General features: G+C 36.7%; 2 protein-coding genes and 1 long non-coding RNA gene across 3 annotated transcripts; 1 reads left to right on the top strand and 2 right to left on the bottom strand.

Moving 5' to 3' along the window:
- Nucleotides 1-4,759: 4,759 nt before the first annotated feature.
- LOC113335450 lies at nucleotides 4,760-6,773 on the bottom strand. Its single transcript, XM_026581516.1, has 3 exons — nucleotides 6,306-6,773; nucleotides 5,964-6,189; nucleotides 4,760-5,205 (listed from the first exon to the last, which is right to left on the bottom strand). The coding sequence occupies exons 1-3, from the start codon at nucleotides 6,771-6,773 to the stop codon at nucleotides 4,760-4,762; spliced, it is 1,140 nt and encodes a 379-aa protein (XP_026437301.1).
- Nucleotides 6,774-7,110: 337 nt separating this feature from the next.
- LOC113335539 (L10-interacting MYB domain-containing protein-like) lies at nucleotides 7,111-8,138 on the bottom strand. Its single transcript, XM_026581598.1, has 2 exons — nucleotides 7,806-8,138; nucleotides 7,111-7,704 (listed from the first exon to the last, which is right to left on the bottom strand). Exons 1-2 carry the CDS (start codon nucleotides 8,136-8,138, stop codon nucleotides 7,111-7,113), a joined length of 927 nt encoding a protein of 308 aa, XP_026437383.1.
- Nucleotides 8,139-9,423: 1,285 nt separating this feature from the next.
- On the top strand, nucleotides 9,424-18,360 carry LOC113290945. Its single transcript, XR_003331609.1, has 2 exons — nucleotides 9,424-10,351; nucleotides 17,170-18,360. It is a non-coding gene; the product is annotated as an uncharacterized LOC113290945 (long non-coding RNA).
- Nucleotides 18,361-19,729: the final 1,369 nt, after the last annotated feature.

Raw genomic sequence — 19,729 nt, forward strand, 5'->3', positions numbered from 1 at the left:
TAGTCCATATTGAATACACATTGTATTAATCCGCTACAGACACTAGTTGAACCCCAATCAGTCTCCCACCGATCCAAGGTACAGTTGTACTCCTACGCCTCTGATCCCAGCAGGATACTGCGCACTTGATTCCCTTAGATGATCTCACCCACAACCAAGAGTTGTTGCAACCCAAAATCGCAGACTTGATAATAAACAAATCTGTCTCACACAGAAAAGTCTATCAAAGTATAAATTTGTCTCCCACAGATAAACCCTAGGTTTTGTTCCGTCTTAAGATATGAAATCAAGGTGAACAGGAACCAATTGATAATCCGGTCTTATATTCCCGAAGTACATCCTAGATTAATCAATCACCTCTCTACAATCCTTCCTGACTACACAGGCGGTTTGTCGAGGAATCACAAACAGTGAGACGAAGATGTTTGTGACTTCTTTATATTGCCTATCGGAGAACTCTCATGATCTCAAGCCAATCAAAGATTGTACCCGTACGATAGAAGATGCAAGATCAGATCACACAACTACGATAAAAGTAGTATCGGTATGGCTTCACAATCCCAATGAAGTATTTAAGTCGTTAACCTGGTTTTAGAGAAGAAAACCAAAGGTTAAAGGAGAATTGACTCTAGCGAGCGCACTAATATCACACAGACGTGTGGGGATTAGTTTTGCACAATGCTAGATGTCTCCTGTATATAGCCTTCAAATCAGGGTTTTGCCTTAGTTACAAAGCAATCCATATTCACCGTTAGATGAAAACCTGGTTTAGTTTCAAGCTAATATTTTTCAACCGTTAGATCGAAAACTTAGATTGTCACACACACTTGGGTAGACGTTTACTGGGTTTGTGAAACCATGCCCAAACGTGTACGTGTATGTTGGTTCAACATAGTAACCCAAAAGGTTAACCATATGAGCATTTCATATTAACCTTGTTCTTCTTTACCATAACTAGTTCAATTGACTCAAATGAACTAGTTAGAGAGTTGTTCAATTGCTATGAGATCTTATGTAACTACACAAGACACAATTGAAACAAATATGATTCGATTTGATTGAATCGGCTTATGAACTTTATAGCCACGGTTTGCATAAAGCATTCCTTAGTAATTTAAGTTTCATGTTCAGAGCACATCTTTAGATCATAACCTCTTAAGCTCACAAACAAGTTCGCGGACTTAAGACAACCGGTGGAGTTTTCCAAACTCAGCAGAAAATCTCGGCAAGGGGACTTTCGCAAGTTCGCGGACTGAGTTCGCGGACTTATACGCAAACGAGTTTTTGGAAAATCCCAGCAGAAATTCTCGGTACAAGAACTTCCGTCAGTTCGCGGACTGGGTTCGCGGACTTGGCAAAGCCAATTCCTCCAGTTTCTCTCAATCAACAAAGTTCGAAAACTTCGGATTAAGGAATACATGGTTATGTAATCTAAACTCTCATTCCAATCATTGAGACATTTTCAGAGGACGTTATATAGCCGTTATTCACATACCGTTTCGCGTCAGAGCAATTCTCAAAGTAATTGAAACTTTTCATGACTTTCGTCACTAGGTGAAGATAAACTTGATCAAAGCGAAACGCTTTACCAACACATGATTTCGAGATATAGATAGGCGAGATATACTCGGCTCGAAATATCAAATGTGTATGATCCAGTATATATAGCATACGACTTTTGTCTCATAAGAAGTAGGAGATAGAAGAGATAGACTTTTGAGTGATAGATAAGTTCAAGTCTCCACATACCTTTTTGTTGATGAAGTTCCACGGTTCCTTGAGTAGATCTTCTTCATTGTATGATGAATCGCCATGAAGTCCTTGAGCTCAACTACACTTTTCTATCTTAGTCCGAGGCTTAGCTATGTAGGATAGAAATCAAGACTTATATTTTTGATCACTAACATTGACAAACATGCTTGAGATAGCAACGCATGCGAGGTCGACCGAGCTGTGCTCTAACAATCTCCCCCTTTGTCAATTTTAGTGAAAAAACTATTAATACATATGGAATACAAAAAAGATAAACTTTAGTGGCTCCTATTCTATAGTCTAATCTTCAACGTTCCCTGAAATCTTCGTCCTTCCAAGTACTCCAATGATCCCAAAGGTTGTAAGTTTAGCATCACCGTTGTTGAAGATTTGTAGCTATACAGTGTCATAGTATTATTATGTAACATCAAATTCCAATTGTATCACGACTTTAACAATAATACCATGGTAATATGTATCACTCCCTCTTAGTCAATACTCCATCTCGACCATGGAAACCACTCCCCCTTACACAATGATCCAAAAACCATATGTATTTGTAGTGTGAACTACAATATTTCTCCCCCTTTTTGTCAATAAAATTGGCGAAGGTACAAGAACTGGATCATAATGAAATTTCCACAAGAGACATTTCATAGACTAAAAGAAAAATACATACCAACTTAATTTAGATGCAATCATAAAGCCGAAGCTAAATGCATTCATCAAGGAGTTTTAAGATACAAGATAACCCCTATAAAATTCCACAGCCGCAGACCCCGCAAAATATTACCATTAAGCACAACTTCAAAAGAACTCTCCCCCAATTGATGTCATTCCCAAAAGAACAACAAGAGAGACCTTAATTTCGAAAGAAAAGAAGGATTTTTAAATTGGAGACCAAAAACCATAGAAATGATTTTCTATATCCAAAACTCAACCAAATTAAACACAAGAAAACCCATGATTAATTTAATTGGAATACGCAACTAAATCAAACCACAAAAGTGATCAATTTAATTGAAGGTGCTCAACATAAGTAAACTTACGGAGCTACAACTAAGGTAATCATACGGAGACGACTAATTTAATCGTTCACATACTCAACATAAGGAAAAACCTTACGGAATATATGACTACATCAACCAATAGAACATGATTAGTTAGTCGTTCATATACTCAACACAAGAACTTGTGGAATATATGAAAACTCAACTAGACTAATTACAAGAGAACTTATAATTAATCTAATTGGAATACAAACAACCAAACTAATCACAAAAGTAATCAATTTAATTGTCAACAGATTTTGCTCGACAAAAGAAGACTTTCGGAGCAAATAACTAAATAACCAACCAAGATGAGCATCTTATGGAACAACCAACAAAGCCAATAAGAATAATCGACTTAGTTGTATCGTGCTCAACATAAACATAAGACACACAATGGAGCCTTCACGACAAAATATAACAAAATAGATCAATGAAGATCAATATCGTGGATAACATACAAGATCTATTCTATTTTCCATCATAACGACATAATAGACTTTATCCTTGTCAAACAAAAGATTTTATCATATTTTCCATCAAATACATGACTGCATAGGCATAACTTTTGTAATTGTCAAAAGTCCATCATCCTTTCATCAATACGAATACAAATTTATGAACGACTTTAAAAGACACCATATGGGACCTTCAAGTTCACGGACGTAAAAGTACATATCCCATAATCAAATTGCAATATCACAAAATCATAACGATCAATGCTGCAATAACATCATCCTCCAAATATTTTTAGAATTTAAAAACCAATAAACCTAAAAAATAACATAAGAAGATGAAAACAAAAATAGTTATGCGTAGTCACAATTATCGCTATTGAAGGAACTAATTATTCTTCCAACTAATCCAAAAAGAAGACATACTAGGCAACCAACTAGACCCAAGATCGGACGAAAAACTAAATCATGTCTGCAACCAGGGATTGAACAAGAACGAGTTCCTCAGTTGCCTTCCTTAGTTTGTCTTTTAGGTAGTCTAGATTCCGTGTTGCGATACCAAGTTGCTCGCGTAAGACCTTAAAGTCTCCAAGAAGATTTCCTACCAGTTGTGAAGAAATCTGAACTGGAAGTTTGTCTTCGTTTTCATGATCAAGAGCATGAAAGCATGAGATATCAATAGGACATAGATCAACATCATCAACCTTGTTGCTTCCCTCCATTGTGCACCAAAAAGATTTCTAGAGAATCTTTTTGCACCTTTGGAACACATTATATATATAAGGAATTCCATCAAACCCTAGAAAACATGACGTTCGTGAGGGTTGGTAGGTGTCTAAAATACCTAATTTTATATCTAGTATTTATGCTTTCTTTGTTATTGTCTTTGTAAATTATGTATCTTGTGTTTGCTTTTGAGTGTTATTAGGTGTTTTGGAGTCATACGGAGGAAAAGAAGAAGAAATCATCCAGGTTGAGTGAAAAAGGGCAAAGTAATCATTTCGCAGGCTTAACACTGTTTGGATACAAAGCAAAGGTTAAAGGACGACCCTTTTAGAGGAGTGTTAAACAAAGATCATTCGAGGCTAAAGGGGATGCCATCTGGGTGGTTCTACAGTTGGGTGTCTGAATCCCATCCAAATCATTACGGGTCTGTTTGGCAGCTTGGAAACCCAACAACATATCCTAAGTAGAGATATCAGTTATCTAACTAGGAATTGGTTAACTTGAATTATGTTTGTCTCAAATTTTATCTTATCCCAGATTAACATAGAAGTTGTTTGGTTAACATCTCAATCACCCAACAGAAATCATAAGTATAACTTAAATCATGTTTGTTTCGCTCTCGAATTTAAACAACAACATGCAAATAACAGTATCCAAGTCTAACTCATCCAATTTAAACAACAATATGCAAATAACAGTATCCAAGTCTAACTCATCCAATTTAAACAACAATATGCAAATAACAATATCGAAGTCTAACTCAACAGTATGCAAACATTAGCCGCGGCGGCGACGCTGATAATCATTCCACATTGCATTTGCGATTGAAGTTCGAAGTTCTGAAGCTACTTCTCGTTGTCTATTTCTCCCAAGTGTAGGGCATTCACTGTCTTGTTGCATTCTTGGATCGGTTTCTAGTAGGTTTTGTAAGTTCTCATCATCGAAAATCAAGTCATTAATGCACTCTCTGCGGATGTGGTTATGAAGGATGCAACATGCAAGTACAATTTTCACTTGTGATTCGAATGGATATTGAGGCTGCAGTTGCAAAATAGTGAAGCGTCTTTTAAGTATACCGATAGCACGTTCAATTGCATTCCGTAACGATGCATGTCGGAGATTGAATAATTCCTTTGCACATTTTGGACGATTTCCACCAAATTCCTTCAAGTGATAACGGACACCACGATATGGAGTAATAAACTGCGTCATATTGGCGAATCCTGCATCAGCGAGATAAAATTTACATGTACAAACAAAAAAAGGCTAAGTTATCAATCAAGCTCTCCGTGGATATAACATAAATGTGATTATAGAATCTACTGCATATAGGATCTTCTTCCCCATTCTAAAATGAAGTACAGACATTGTACAATTTTCCCTGCAACAGTAGGAATAGGAATGGAAGCTATTGCAATGCAGTGCTAAAACCAACAGTAACTACCAAAACCAAAACCCTTGTTACTGCCCGTATTTTACTCGTTTACCATTTGGAAGACCGCTGAACTGAGAGCCACCCATGAGTTATTAGCTATTTTCTGAGATCCACCCGTGAGTATCAATGAAATGGATTCACATATGAGATTAAGTGGGTCTCGGAAGACCACTGAACTGAGACATGGGAAGTGTAAAAAAACAGACAAATAGTTCCCAATAATCATTAAAATGTCATGCTCACAGATGAGATTAAATATCATGCTCTAGGAATAATCATTAAAAAAAACAGACAAATAGTTCACAGATGAGATTAAATGTCATGCTCTAGGAATTCCAAACACATAATTCAAATGGAGGGTTTCTTTGATAGTAAATGATGAATTGAACAAATGATGAAAAATACAGCATGACCAGCATGCCTATCTATCTAATTAAAAAGTAGTTGTCTACCTGAGCTTCCCGTTAAAAAGATGTCAAAGCTAGAAACATGGGTTGGCAATAGTATTTGGAAGTAGAATGAAAAATATATGATAGCACGTTATACCTTCGGGCACAATTAATCTATCGCATCTTGTTAGAGCTGAATCTAGTATGCGTGAATCAGCAGCCGAGCCTTCCCAACCAGCTAGAACATACTGAAACTGCAAGTCAAAGGAACAAGCTACTAAAACATTTTGCGAAATGAACCCTTTTCTGCACCAAAAAGGGACTTGTTCGTCGAGACCAACCATTGCTGGTATTTGTGTTCCATCAATGGCTCCTATACAATCCTATAATGAAAAGAATACGAGTAAAAAGTAGTTGGCTGTGGATACAAACATATTTATATATACAACAAAAACTAATTGAGTTTATGTGATAAAGCTTGGTTGAAGATATGCAATACCTTGAAGTATGGATAAAATCTTGGGTTTCCTAAGATTCCAGTGGGGGTATCAGGCCCTGCTGGTACAAGAAAATCATCTGCCAATGCAACAATAGCATCCAAGACTGCATTAAAATGTCTACTAATTGTCTCACCTGAATGCTGAAAACGCTCTTGAAGTATCATGTTACGTTCATTATGTCCAACAGCAAGCATAAAAATTGCTACTTTTTCTTCAACACGAACTCCATTACTATGACGAAGTAACTCCTTTTCTTTCAACATATCACATAATCTTAAGAAAACATGTTTTTCCATACGAAAACTATCCTGACATCGTGCATCATGACCATTTAAGACTTCATCTACATGATCTGCACCACTAAGAATTGAATCATGGCATATTGTTTTCTCCAAAAAATATTGGTAATAAACAGCAATTAGTGTTGTTGTGGCTGCTGTTACAACTACTACCAAATCTTCTATCATCAGAACTCTCCATATTACGATATCTTATATGTACCTACCAACAGAAAGAATATAGAAGATTAAAAATCATTATATCAATAGAAAACACACAGAAAATTAAAAATCAACATGGAAACTTTAAAAATAAAAACATTTCAATTTAATTCATAGAGCAGGAACATAGTTCATAAAAAATGAAAGGAAAACTACTATTACAGTACCATAACAACACTAAACTTAAAAATTAACCAAATTAAATCTCTGACACAAACTACTAAATGAAAAGAAACTTAAACATAACCTAGTAATTCGAAATCCCTGAGAATACTATGTGGCCAAACTTCACCCTATCAGACACCTAGTCACTTAAATTGGAAGGATAATATGCGGGAATATTGAGCTTCGATAACAACCACTGTCGTTTCCTGTTCCCAGTCAATGCAATGAAAATATTAGCTTTCTTTTCATCTTCCAATAAATCTAGCGCCTGCACAAAAGTATCATCATCCAAATTTGGTACATCCTCGAGTGCGGACACTAAACTTGCCTCTAAAGATGATGAAATTTTGTTTTCTTCTTTCTTAGTCGCAACATTGTTCACAGCCGCTGCCATTACCTGAATTGCATCTACCATTCCTTCTCCTGTACTCTTTTTGGTCTTTCTAAAAGGACGTGAATTCAGACCTGTTGAAGCTCGAGCCCTTTTTTGAGTGTCAGATGTACGCAAGTCCTCATCCTTATATTTATATCCATTCTCATTCTGTTCTTGAGGGGTATCTGGAGATTGCGTGTTATCTAAATTTTCATTATCATGGTCATCATCATCTTGCACAGTATTGTCATTCCTACAACGGCTATACCTTCCATTGGCCCTATTATCCCCAAATATAATAGCTAACTCATCAAATTGAGCAAGGGTCTTTGTCCTCCAGCATTTGACATCAGGATGCTTCTGCAAGTGGAATTATAAAATTTTCCTATTAGCATATCTTCTAAATACAAAACGAAAATCAAAATTCATTCAATTGTTAAAGAATAACATAAATTACAAACCTTGATATAATCATCCCATACAGCATCCTCAGCAATCACAATTTCTCGCGACTGATCCCATCCAAATCCACTTTGACCTCTAAGAGTACTCACAGCAACATAGTTCTTCTTCAAAGTTTTCATACGATTTTTCAACACATCCTTGGTAAAAGAAGAACCAAAACTCTGCTTGAAATTATCAACAAAGTGTGTCCAAGCATATTTGCTGAATTGACCATCGAGTAGTTGTCCTTTCTGTACTTGGTCTTCCATTAGACCTATGAACAGTCTATCCATGGGAGGAGTCCAAGTTTTCCTTCCAGTTTGGGGGTTGGATGATTGATCACTCTCCATATTCTATAATCAACTGAATATGTAAGCTATTGCTAAACAAACTTTTCAGGAAACTTGGCCACACAACAAAGCTTAACCCTGTGAACTTGGGAAGCTAGTAATTACTCAAACAAAGCTTGTCATAAACAAAATGAATTACCTACTGATTCAATCAAATCTACTAAAAAATCTTTCCCAAATTTAAGTCATACCAACCTACTATAAACAAACAACCTAAATCATTATAATTGCGATGATACCAGCAACATGCAATTGATAAAAACAAAAGAAAACATATGTAGTAATGAGAAGAAAAACCACTATCAACAGAAAAACCAAATCATTAATCTATGAAGATGATATCAGCAACATGCAATTGAAAAAAACAAAAGACAACATACACAATAATAAGAAGATGGATAAATATTCATGCATCAACAAAGATGATAAGAAAAAGAAAGAGGATGAATATGGTACCAGTAACTTGCAATTGATTCCTAGCAGATATGATATGAAAACCCTCTGTAAAAAAAAACAAATTGAATCAGATTTTATAGCAACTTGCAAATCAGATTTGCATGATAAGAAATTGAATCGTAGAAATTACTAGGATGAATTGAATCATAGAAATTGAATCAGATGTAAAAAATTACCTACTAATTTAATCAAATTTAAAAAATTCCTTTCCCAAATTTAAGTCATACCAACCACTATCAACAGACAACCTAAATCATTAATCTGATTACGATGATACCACCAACATGCAATTGATAAAAACAAAAGAAAACATATGTAGTAATGAGAAGAAAAAAAGAGGATGAAGATGATACCAGTAACTTGCAATTGATCTGTTGCAGATTTGATATGAAAGCGCGCTGTAAGAAAAACCAAATCAGATTTGTAACAAACTGAATCGTAGAAATTACTGGGATGAATTTGTTAAACTAAACTAGTTGAGAAGAAAAGAGAATACCTTGTGCCAATTTTATGTGGAAACAATATTTGCATCAGTATATATAGGGAAGAAATTGGAAAATTCAGGTATGAAAAACCCTATCGTGGGTTTAGTAATGGTGATACAGGTATCATGGATTCGTGGGAATGGTAATGGGATTGTGGAATTCTATCCTTGGCGAGGAAATTGGAAAAACAGGTATCTGAGAGAATATCTTAATCACACCTTTTTAGCATACGAAAATCACGGTGGGTTTTCTTATTCTTATCACAAGTTGGGAATTGAGGAAAGACAAACACGATATAACCGTTTTATCTAGATAACCCATCCTAGGATAAGGATATCCAAGCGGCCAAACACGACCTACAAGTTTACAACCCTAATATTGAGAAGAATTGTTTCCTCTCAATCATTATTGACACCTGAACTGGAAATTGAGAAACAAAAGAAAGCAGCGCAGCTGCTGCTGAAATTGAGAGATATTGGAAGGGACATAAGAGCAAAGATGATGTTCATAGCTCGTAAAGAGTAAGAATTAGCAAGACCTGTTGCTGGAATAAGAAATGATGAAGAAGGGGCATTTGAGTTAGGGTTTGCTGAAAATGGAGAAATTGAAGCTCTGTAATGAATTACTGAGTTGGGATTGAGCTCGATTTGAAACCAGAAGAAGGTATTGATGTTCCTGCTCCAATTCGACAGAAAGGGAGGAGATTAGACGCGGGTTTGGTTTAACATCGAAAATAGGATTTGTTTGGTGGTTGTTCTTGAAGGGATTGAGAGCATCAATCAGTGATGTCATGGTCGTAATTGATTAGGGTTTCAGTTAGTTTCTTATTAAGAGAGTGATGGCAAGAATTCAGGGTTTGATTTCATGTAATTTGAAGACAAGAAGAATCAGAGATGTTGTTGTTGAGGAGAGTTGATGAGCCATAGACAAACTCCGCTTGTAATACACACAAGGTGTTTGAGTGAATGCCTGAGTTACCAGGGAAGTTGAAGTTGTTGCAGCTGATTCTGCCAGTCATGGTTCAAAGGCCAAGTAGAAGGGGTGTGTGTTCGACAAAGCCAAGACTTGTGTGTTGTAAGTTGGTGGTGATGCTGTCAGGTTGAGTTGGAGTTAGATGGAAGAGTATGTAATGAGTTGAGCTTGAGACATCGTGTTTGATATTGAAGATGGCATGGAGGTGATGCTCAGATTACAAGAATTATGGTGGCTTAAGGCTGGGAAATGATTGCAGTTCAGATGGAACTGAGTAGAATGTTGCAGTGGTGATTGCAGGTGGATGGATGTTGAGAATATGGCTGTGACAATTGGTGGATCTAGACAGCTAAAATGAGTTCTGAAATAGAAGTTGTGAGCTGATGAGATGGAGGAATTGAATTGCAAAGGTGTTATGGACTGATGCACTACAATGAGAATGAAGTGTATTAGATGTAAGCTAGGACATTACAATGGAAGCTGGATGAATTGAGTCTGTGCATTACAGGGAGTGGGCCGTTTTGTTACTAGGCTGAGTTCTGGTGGCAATGGGAATGTAATGTTGGCTCAACTATGTTGTTGTTGGCCTAACTGAATAGATGGGAATTATGAATTAGTGCTGAGTGATTGTTGTTGCAGATGCAAGTTGGTAATGGCAGTTCTGGTTTCAAGGACGTGAGAATGGGTTTACTGGAGATTATGTTGCTGAAAAGTTGTAATAGAAGGTTTGGCAAGAACTGAAGTCCTCTTGGAGTGCTGTATTAGATGACTGATTAGGAATGAAGCAGGTGTAGGAAGCTGAGACAAAGAATGATGCAGAGGCTGGTCTGAGATGGCAGTTGACCTGTAAATGGTGACTGCAATTGACGTTGGTGGTTGAGATGATAATTGCAATTGCAGTTCGAGACTCGCATGTGGTGCAGTGCAGGAATGGAGACTGGTGGAGCTATTGTCGCGGAGTTGAGCTTGCTACTGTCTCAGTAGGGTGACTAAATTGGTGGTGTCCTTGAATTGCAGTTAAGATTAAGAAGCTGCTACGACTGGTTTGTGAATGGTGTTGATACAGAGAATGGCTGATGCAGTGGTGAATGGGAGCATATGAAGCAAATGTATAGATGTATGCTAGGATTGCAGGGGAGGACCTAATGAGAAATGGGAAATGGAGCAAAAACAGACACAACTCGGCTGGAATTCCGTTTCAGCGAGTTGACTCACCGATCCAGGCATGACTCAGATGTACTTGGACCTGGGCTTCACACATGGGCTGGTTCAGTAACTGACTTTTGGATGCGACCTAAAGTATGAGATGGAAGGTGAAGCTAGTATATATAAAAAGAGGAGTTCCATTCTAATTGAATATCTAATCTTGACTTCTACTTTTGTTCTAGTGTTTAGAAAACATGAAAACCTTTATTTTTCTTCTTGTTATGAACTCCATGAACATGATATAGAGTATTATTATTGGTTATGGAATAATTGGATTTTACGTAATATGCTTTTTGATATGATAAATTAGTTTTGTCTCCATGCTTTATCGTTTATGATTCACTATTGATATTGTCTTATGATTTGAATACTTGTTTGATCGAGTCGTGAATCAGTTAATTTTGTGTTCATCTCCATTGCAAGATTAGGATTTATTATACGCAAAAGTGATAGATTCCTGATTATAAGTAACATAATTGTGATTATTGCTTGTAGTGATACATCCTAGTAGTCACATGTGAGTCATGACCTTTGTTAAATCGGATTAGTGCTTTTACACGTTCGATTGCTTTGATTGGCCTGATTTCATAAAACTTAATGCATCTAGGGAATTAAACTTGATTAGTGCTTTTACACGTTAAGTTGTTCTCTTAGTTGAATTCATATTCGCATCTTTTAATGTGTTTGTTGATGATAAGAGGAATTTAGCGGGATATTCTTGCGATCAAGGTATCCTAGGGCCTTTGGTAAAAGTTGAGATTAAAATATCAATTCTAGTTATTGTGTAGAAAACATGTTTGTGAATGAAGATGAAATCCGTGACCAATACTTTCTCATCCTTGATTTGATTTGTTTACCTTTATTGTTTGCTTTTATTTAGTTTATTATATTAAAATCAGAAAATCCCCCATTGTTATTATAGGAAACCGAAACAACTTGACAACCTTAGTCCTCTCTGTGGGAACGATCCTTTCTTTCCCTTGCTTCATTATATATTTTGAGTAGTAAGAAAGTGTAATTATTTTTTACGCCTACGACAGCGATCAAATTTTGGCGCCGTTGCCGAGGAGGCAGCGGTTTTCACTTGTTTTTGGTTTCTTATTTTTAGTTTTGTTTATAATTTTTATTATTTTCTGGTTTTGACGTATTTTTGAGAACTCTTGTTTCGGATACTTATTATCATATGGAAGGAGCATACTAGAGCAATGGATACGGTTTTCAACCTCCTCAACACTATGACGATTGCTCACCATCTATGGAATACGGTCAGAACCAATGTATTGGCTATGATCAATATCCAAGAGCTTATGGTGATTTTCATTCATACCAACAACAACCTTGCAGTGGGTATGTAAGTCAAGCACCTAGGTGGGACAATTCTACTTCCAATTTGCTTTATCCGAGATGTATGAATGCTATAAATGGACTGAACATCGCACAAACTGATTTCTGCAACACTTTTTCTCACCCGACTCCGGATCGTAGTTATGATCATTCACCCATTCAAAGGGAAGATTCATGGGAAAGAGAACCTATTGTAGTCAATGGTGGTAAGCGTGTGAACGTCAGGAAACTCGCACAAAAATTATATAAGTTGGAAGATGAGGGAACCTCGGAAGAGCTTGTCGCAGAAATTAGTAGGACCATTCATATGGAACTTAAACGACGTTGTGATAAAGGTTGGGAAACTGACGACGATTCTTATTATGGTGAGTCTGAAAATGAAGATGATTGTGTTGAAAAGGACCAACCTTTGGAGATATTTGATAACATTAGTGTAGTTGACTCAACTTTTGATCTTTATAATGATCAAACACCTATTCAAAAGGTACATGAGTATGATGAAACTAGTGTTTTACAGAACTTCCTTGCAACAAGGTTTGAGCCTAATGATGATGAGTGTGTTGAGAATGTGACCGATTTGACCAATATTGTGGAAGACCCAATTGAGCTTGCAAAGAATTTTAATGATGATGTTTATGTCGAGACTTTGGTTAAGGCAGAAACGGATGAAGAATGGTTGCAAGGTTTGATAAAGGACCGTGATATAAAAGAGGTGAGTAATTCACTTGAGTTTTTCAAGGATGAAGAGGATTATGTGATACAAGAGATTGTGCAAGTTTTGTCTAACCCTTTGCATAATGTTTCTTCTCCTTTACCTCTTATTGGTTTGAATGTATGTGCTTCGAGAATATTGTTGAATGACTTTGTTTCTCGATTTCTGCCATTAAAAATATTTGATTCTCATACTATGCAAGTTTGCAAAGAAGAAACCATAGAAGTTCCTGAATTTTATGTTCTGTATACACTTCCAAGTGTGGACAAGAATAAGTGTGGGGGAAACTTCTATTGGGCTATAGCTTCACTTTTGCTTTATTATACTAATGTTTGTGTGAAGTTACTATTTGCAAAACAGGTTACATGGAAGGATCCCCAAATTTTCAGATTATTGGTGTATGGGGAATTCGTCGCGCAAGTCGGGCTGGCGATTTTAAACCAAGCGCTAAATGGGAGGCAACCCATAGGATGAGTATTTCTTGTCTTATTTTTATATTCTTTTTTTTTTTAGCTTTTTCTTGTCTTGCATTTACTTTTTCTGATTTCTTGTCACATTATCATGTAGGATTTCCCACCTTGACTTTCTTTGGACGATTCAATTTACATTGAGGACAATGTAAAGTTTAAGTGTGGGGGAGTGGTTAAGCATTTGCATTGTAAAATTTTCAAAATTTTCAACTTTTGTGTAAATTAGTGAATAAAAAACTCCAACTTGTAGTTAGTTTAGAGTCACATAGTATACATGTCGCTAAGATTACATCGAGATTCTCATAAGAGTGACTGAACTTAGAGATGACAGAGAACGTAATCGGGTTTCTTACTTGTATGAGAGTTAAAGTTGGATTTAACCATCCCAGTGGAAAATGAGGTGCAGATTGAATTCGGTATTAGAGTTGTGGTCCCCTATAGTGGAGACTACCCATGTTACATCATGAGAGGCACCGATCTTCAATTCTTTGTACCTGTCTAAATTTGTGCTTTTAGAGTGTGTGTCACCGTACGTAAACTCCGGGTAGAATGGTGAGCTACCCAACCTCCCACTAATAGAAGCATTATTTTGATCTCTTGAGTGTTATTTTTATCAACCATGATGGTGACATCGAATTGCTAACTTACATACCACTTGTAATCTTGTTCGCAGTTAGCACCATCCACTTTATCTCTCTCTACACCAACAGGTCCATAGAAACACCATCATCATCAACAAGAGGAGCATCACAAATTCGAAGGAAAGTTGAAGACGTTCAAGGTTTACAAGCAACGGTACAGAAATTAGCAGGTTTCAGATTCAAGTAAAGCAACAAGACAAGGAGCAGAATTTTTACAAGTTGAAGACTATTGTACAAGAACGAAGATTATTAAGATGAGAGTTCAAGGAGTTTATGATATCGAGACATACAAGTTGTGAAGAATCAAGCGGTAAAGTACTTACACCATGGCCTTTGTACTTGCATTTTTTATTTTATCATATTTGTATATTATTTTCTCTTGTTCTAAAAAAAAAAAAAAAAACTGGGACATGGTCATTGTTATGCTAAGTCCCTTGTCAAAAAAATGAAAAAAATAAAGTAAAAAAAAAAAGAGACAGAGAAAATTTTGTTAGGTGCATTATTAGTTTTATTATTTTATTTTGTTTTTGTTTTCATTTTGCATTTGTTTTATTTTTCTTGTCTCAATTAAAAAAAATAAGAAGAAAAAGAAAATTAAGAAAAAAAAAGAAAAAAAAAAAGAGACAAGAAAAATTTGTTGTATCATATTTTGGTTCGTTTTTGGTTTTGTATTCATTCAATAAAGCCTATGGAAAGAAGGAATATTCATAATAAAGTTTCAAACAACAAGGAATTAGAGGAAAGGATCACATTGTCAAGATTCTACGAAGTTCAAGAGTCATCATCACTAGTTGAAGACCGAAGACGAAGATGAAGACAAGGATTGAAGACCGAAGACGTTTCTATGGATGTTGTGAGAGTGGTGCTTACTGCACGTCGAACGGATAACGAGGTAAGTAAGCATATTCCCACCTTCGTTAAGTGGTTGATTTCCTTTCTTAGAGATTTTCAGAAAAGAAAAAAAAAGGATTTCGAAAATGATAAAAGATGTGGGTTTTCAAAACAATTCAGAGGGTTTTTGCCTTCCTACCATTCAAGGTGTCTCAGGATTCTCTCTTCATTCCTACTTGGACACATGTGTGACCCATAAAAAGCTATTTATTATTGAGAGCAACTTCATAAAACCCTTTCTTGTGAGGCAGAGTCGAGACTTTTGATCACTCCGAACCCGAATTTCTTTCGATAAGGGATGGTTATTTCTCTCTCAACTTTTAAGGATTAGATTGTGTTCATTTATTTGTCTAACTTCTTATTACTAGTATGTTGAATCTTTATGTCTTCTTAGCGCGTTGGATGTTATCATTTCGAAGAACTAGTAAGTTGGAAAAGTAGTTTTTGTGGGTATATCTCTAGTAAACCCTCACGAGACTATAACTCGTCCACTAGGGACACCTAGGGGTTTAAAGGCTTGTTATACGTGCTGAGTATGACCGTAGCCTCGACGACACGGAGTTGTATGTATGCTTTAGAATAAGTTTTGTTTGATTTTCTCGAGGACTAGCAAAGTCTAAGTGTGGGGGAATTTGATAGGTGTCTAAAACACCTAATTTTATATCTAGTATTTATGCTTTCTTTGCTATTGTCTTTGAAAATTATGTATCTTATGTTTGCTTTTGAGTGTTATTAGGTGTTTTGGAGTCATACGGAGGAAAAGAAGAAGAAATCATCCAGGTTGAGTCAAAAAGGTCAAAGTAATCATTTCGCAGGCTTAACACTGTTTGGAGCCAAAGCAAAGGTTAAGGACGATCCTTTTAGAGGAGTGTTAAACAAAGATCAGTCGAGGCTAAGGGGATGCCAGCTGGGTGGTTCTACAGTTGGGTGTCTGAATCCCACCCAAATCATTACAAGTTTACAACCCTAATATTGAGAAGAATTGTTTCCTCTCAATCATTATTGACACCTGAACCTGAAATTGAGAAACAAAAGAAAGCAGCGCAGCTGCTGCTGAAATTGAGAGAGATTGGAAGGGACATAAGAGCAAAGATGATGTTCATAGCTCGTAGAGAGGAAGAATTAGCAAGACATGTTTCTGGAATAAGAAGTGATGAAGGAGCAGTTGGAGTTAGGGTTTGCTGAAAATGGAGAAATTGAAGCTCTGTAATGATTTACTGAGTTGGGATTGAGCTTGATTTGAAACCAGAAGAAGGTATTGATGTTCCTGCTACAATTCGACAGAAAGGGAGGAGATTAGACGCGGGTTTGGTTTAACATCGAAAATGGGATTTGTTTGGTGGCTGTTCTTGAAGGGGTTGAGAGCATCAATCAGTGATGTCATGGACGTAATTGATTAGGGTTTCAGTTATTTTCTTGTTAAGGGAGTGATGGCAAGAAGGTTCAGGGTTTGATTTCATGTAATTTGAAGACAAGAAGAATCAGAGATGCTGTTGTTGAGGAGAGTTGATGAGCCATAGACAAACTCCGCTTGTAATACACACAAGTTGTTTGAGTGAATGCCTGAGTTACCAGGGAAGCTGAAGTTGTTCCAGCTGATTCTGCCAGTCATGGTTCAAGGGCCAAGTAGAAGGGGTGTGTGTTCGACAAAGCCAAGACTTGTGCGTTGTAAGTTGGTGGTGGTGCTGTCAGGTTGAGTTGGAGTTAGATGGAAGAGTTTGTAATGAGTTGATCTTGAGACAGCGTGTTTGATATTGAAGATGGCATGGAGGTGATACTCAGATTACAAGAATTGTGGTGGCTTAAGGCTGGGAAATGATTGCTGTTCAGATGGAACTAAGTAGAATTTTGCAGGTGGATGGATGTTGAGCATATGGTTGTGACAATTGGTGGATCTAGACAGCTAAAATGAGTTCTGAGATAGAAGCTTGAGCTGATGAGATGGAGGAATTGAATTGCAAAGGTGTTATGGACTGATGCACTACAATGAGAATGAAGTGTATTAGATGTAAGCTAGGACATTACAATGGAAGCTGGATGAATTGAGTCTGTGCATTACAGGGAGTAGACCGTTGTGTTACTAGGCTGAGTTCTGGTAGCAATGGGAATGTAATGTTGGCTCAACTATATTGTTGTTGGCCTAACTGAATAACTGGGAATTATGAATTGGTGTTGAGTGATTGTTGTTGCAGATGCAAATTGGTAAATGGCAGTTCTGGTTTCAAGGCCGTGAGAATGGGTTTACTGGAGATTATGTTGCTGAGAAGTTGTAATAGAAGGTTTGGCAAGAACTGAAGTCCTCTTGGAGTGCTGCATTAGATGAATGATTAGGAATGAAGCAGGTGTAGGAAGCTGAGACAAAGAATGATGCAGAGGCTGGTCTGAGATGGCAGTTGACCTGCAAATGGTGACTGCAATTGACGTTGGTGGTTGAGATGATAATTGCAGCTGCATTTCGAGACTCGCATGTGGTGCAGTGAAGGAATGGAGACTGGTGGAGCTGTTGCCGTGGAGTTGAGCTGGCTACTTTCTTAGTGGTGTGACTAAATTGGTGGTGTCCGTGAATTGCAGTTGAGATTAAGAAGCTGCTACGACTGGTTTGTGAATGGTGTTGATACAGAGAATGGCTGATGCAGTGGTGAATGGGAGCATATGAAGCAAATGTATAGATGTATGCTAGGATTGCAGGGGAGGACCTAATGAGAAATGGGAAATGGAGCAAAAACAGACATAACTCGACTGGAATTCTGTTTCAGCGAGTATACTCACCGATCCAGGCATGACTCAGATGTACTTGGACCTGGGCTTCACACATGGGCTGGTTCAGTAACTGACTTTTGGATGCGACCTAAAGTATGAGATGGAAGGTGAAGCCAGTATATATAAAAAGAGGAGTTCCATTCTAATTGAATATCTAATCTTGACTTCTATTTTTGTTCTAGTGTTTAGAAAACATGAAAACCTTTCTTTTTCTTCTTGTTATGAACTCCATGAACATGAGCTAGAGTATTATTATTGGTTATGGAATAATTGGATTTCACGTAATATGCTTTTTGATATGATAAATTAGTTTTGTCTCCATGCTTTATCGGTTATGATTCACTATTGACATTGTCTTATGATTTGAATACTTGTTTGATCGAATCGTGAATCGGTTGATTTTGTATTCATCTCCATTGCTAGATTAGGATCTATTATACGCAAAAGTGATAGATTCCTGATTACAAGTAGCATAATTGTGATTATTGCTTGTAGTGATACATCCTAGTAGTCACATGTGAGTCATAACCTTTGTTAAATCGGATTAGTGCTTTTACACGTTCGATTGCTTTGATTGGCATGATTTCATAAAACTTAATGCATCTAGGGAATTAAAATTGATTGGTGCTTTTACGCGTTAGGTTGTTCTCTTAGGTAGAATTCATATTCGCATCTTTTAATGTATTTGTTGATGATAAGAGGAATTTAGCGGGATATTCTTGCGATCAAGGTATCCTAGGGCCTTTGGTAAAAGTTGAGATTAAAATATCAATTCTAGTTATTGTGTAGAAAACATGTTTGTGAATGAAGATGAAATCCGTGACCAATACTTTCTCATCCTTGATTTGATTTGTTTACCTTTATTGTTTGCTTTTATTTAGTTTATTATATTAAAATCAGAAAATCCCCCATTGTTATTATAGGAAACCGAAACAACTTGACAACCTTAGTCCTCTCTGTGGGAACGATCCTTTCTTTCCCTTGCTTCATTATATATTTTGAGTAGTAAGAAAGTGTAATTATTTTTGACGCCTACGACAGCGATCACTGCTTCCCTCCATTGTGCACCAAAAAGATTTCTAGAGAATCTTTTTGCACCTCTGGAACACATTATATATATAAGGGATTCCATCAAACTCTAGGAAACATGACGTTCGTGAGGGTTGGTGCGTGTACTAGAGAAACAGGCCTATGAAAGACCATGAAGCCCAAAGAAAAGTAAAAGAAATAGATGTTGAGGAGCAAACGGAATAAAGTAACATCGAATGCAGTACAATCCTGACAGCTTTCTCTAGACGAAAAATCCTGAGAATCAAGAGCATCCCTTTTTAACAGGACAAAAATTAAAAAGAGATGCAACATGAACATGTCAGGGTGTAATTAGATGAGCATCTTGCTCATCATTGTTTACTTCTTCTTTTTCCTTTTTCATCGGTATTTAACAAACTACCTGGTTTAGTTGAAGAAGTATTATCAAGAGACAATTTAGAAGTACCTGGGTTAACAACATTCCATGTTTTCTTGATATTCCGTCTTAGTATGTTTATGTGAATCTTTAGATCAGAGACTCGATTGTTGACACGTAAGAAATCTGAATTGGATTCACAGTCCTTTTTGAGAAAATTAGAGAAACTTAACTCGTTTTTCTTTCTTC

This window comes from Papaver somniferum, chromosome 1, assembly GCF_003573695.1.
Source record: "Papaver somniferum cultivar HN1 chromosome 1, ASM357369v1, whole genome shotgun sequence".
In the NCBI taxonomy this organism is placed as follows: Eukaryota; Viridiplantae; Streptophyta; class Magnoliopsida; order Ranunculales; family Papaveraceae; genus Papaver; species Papaver somniferum.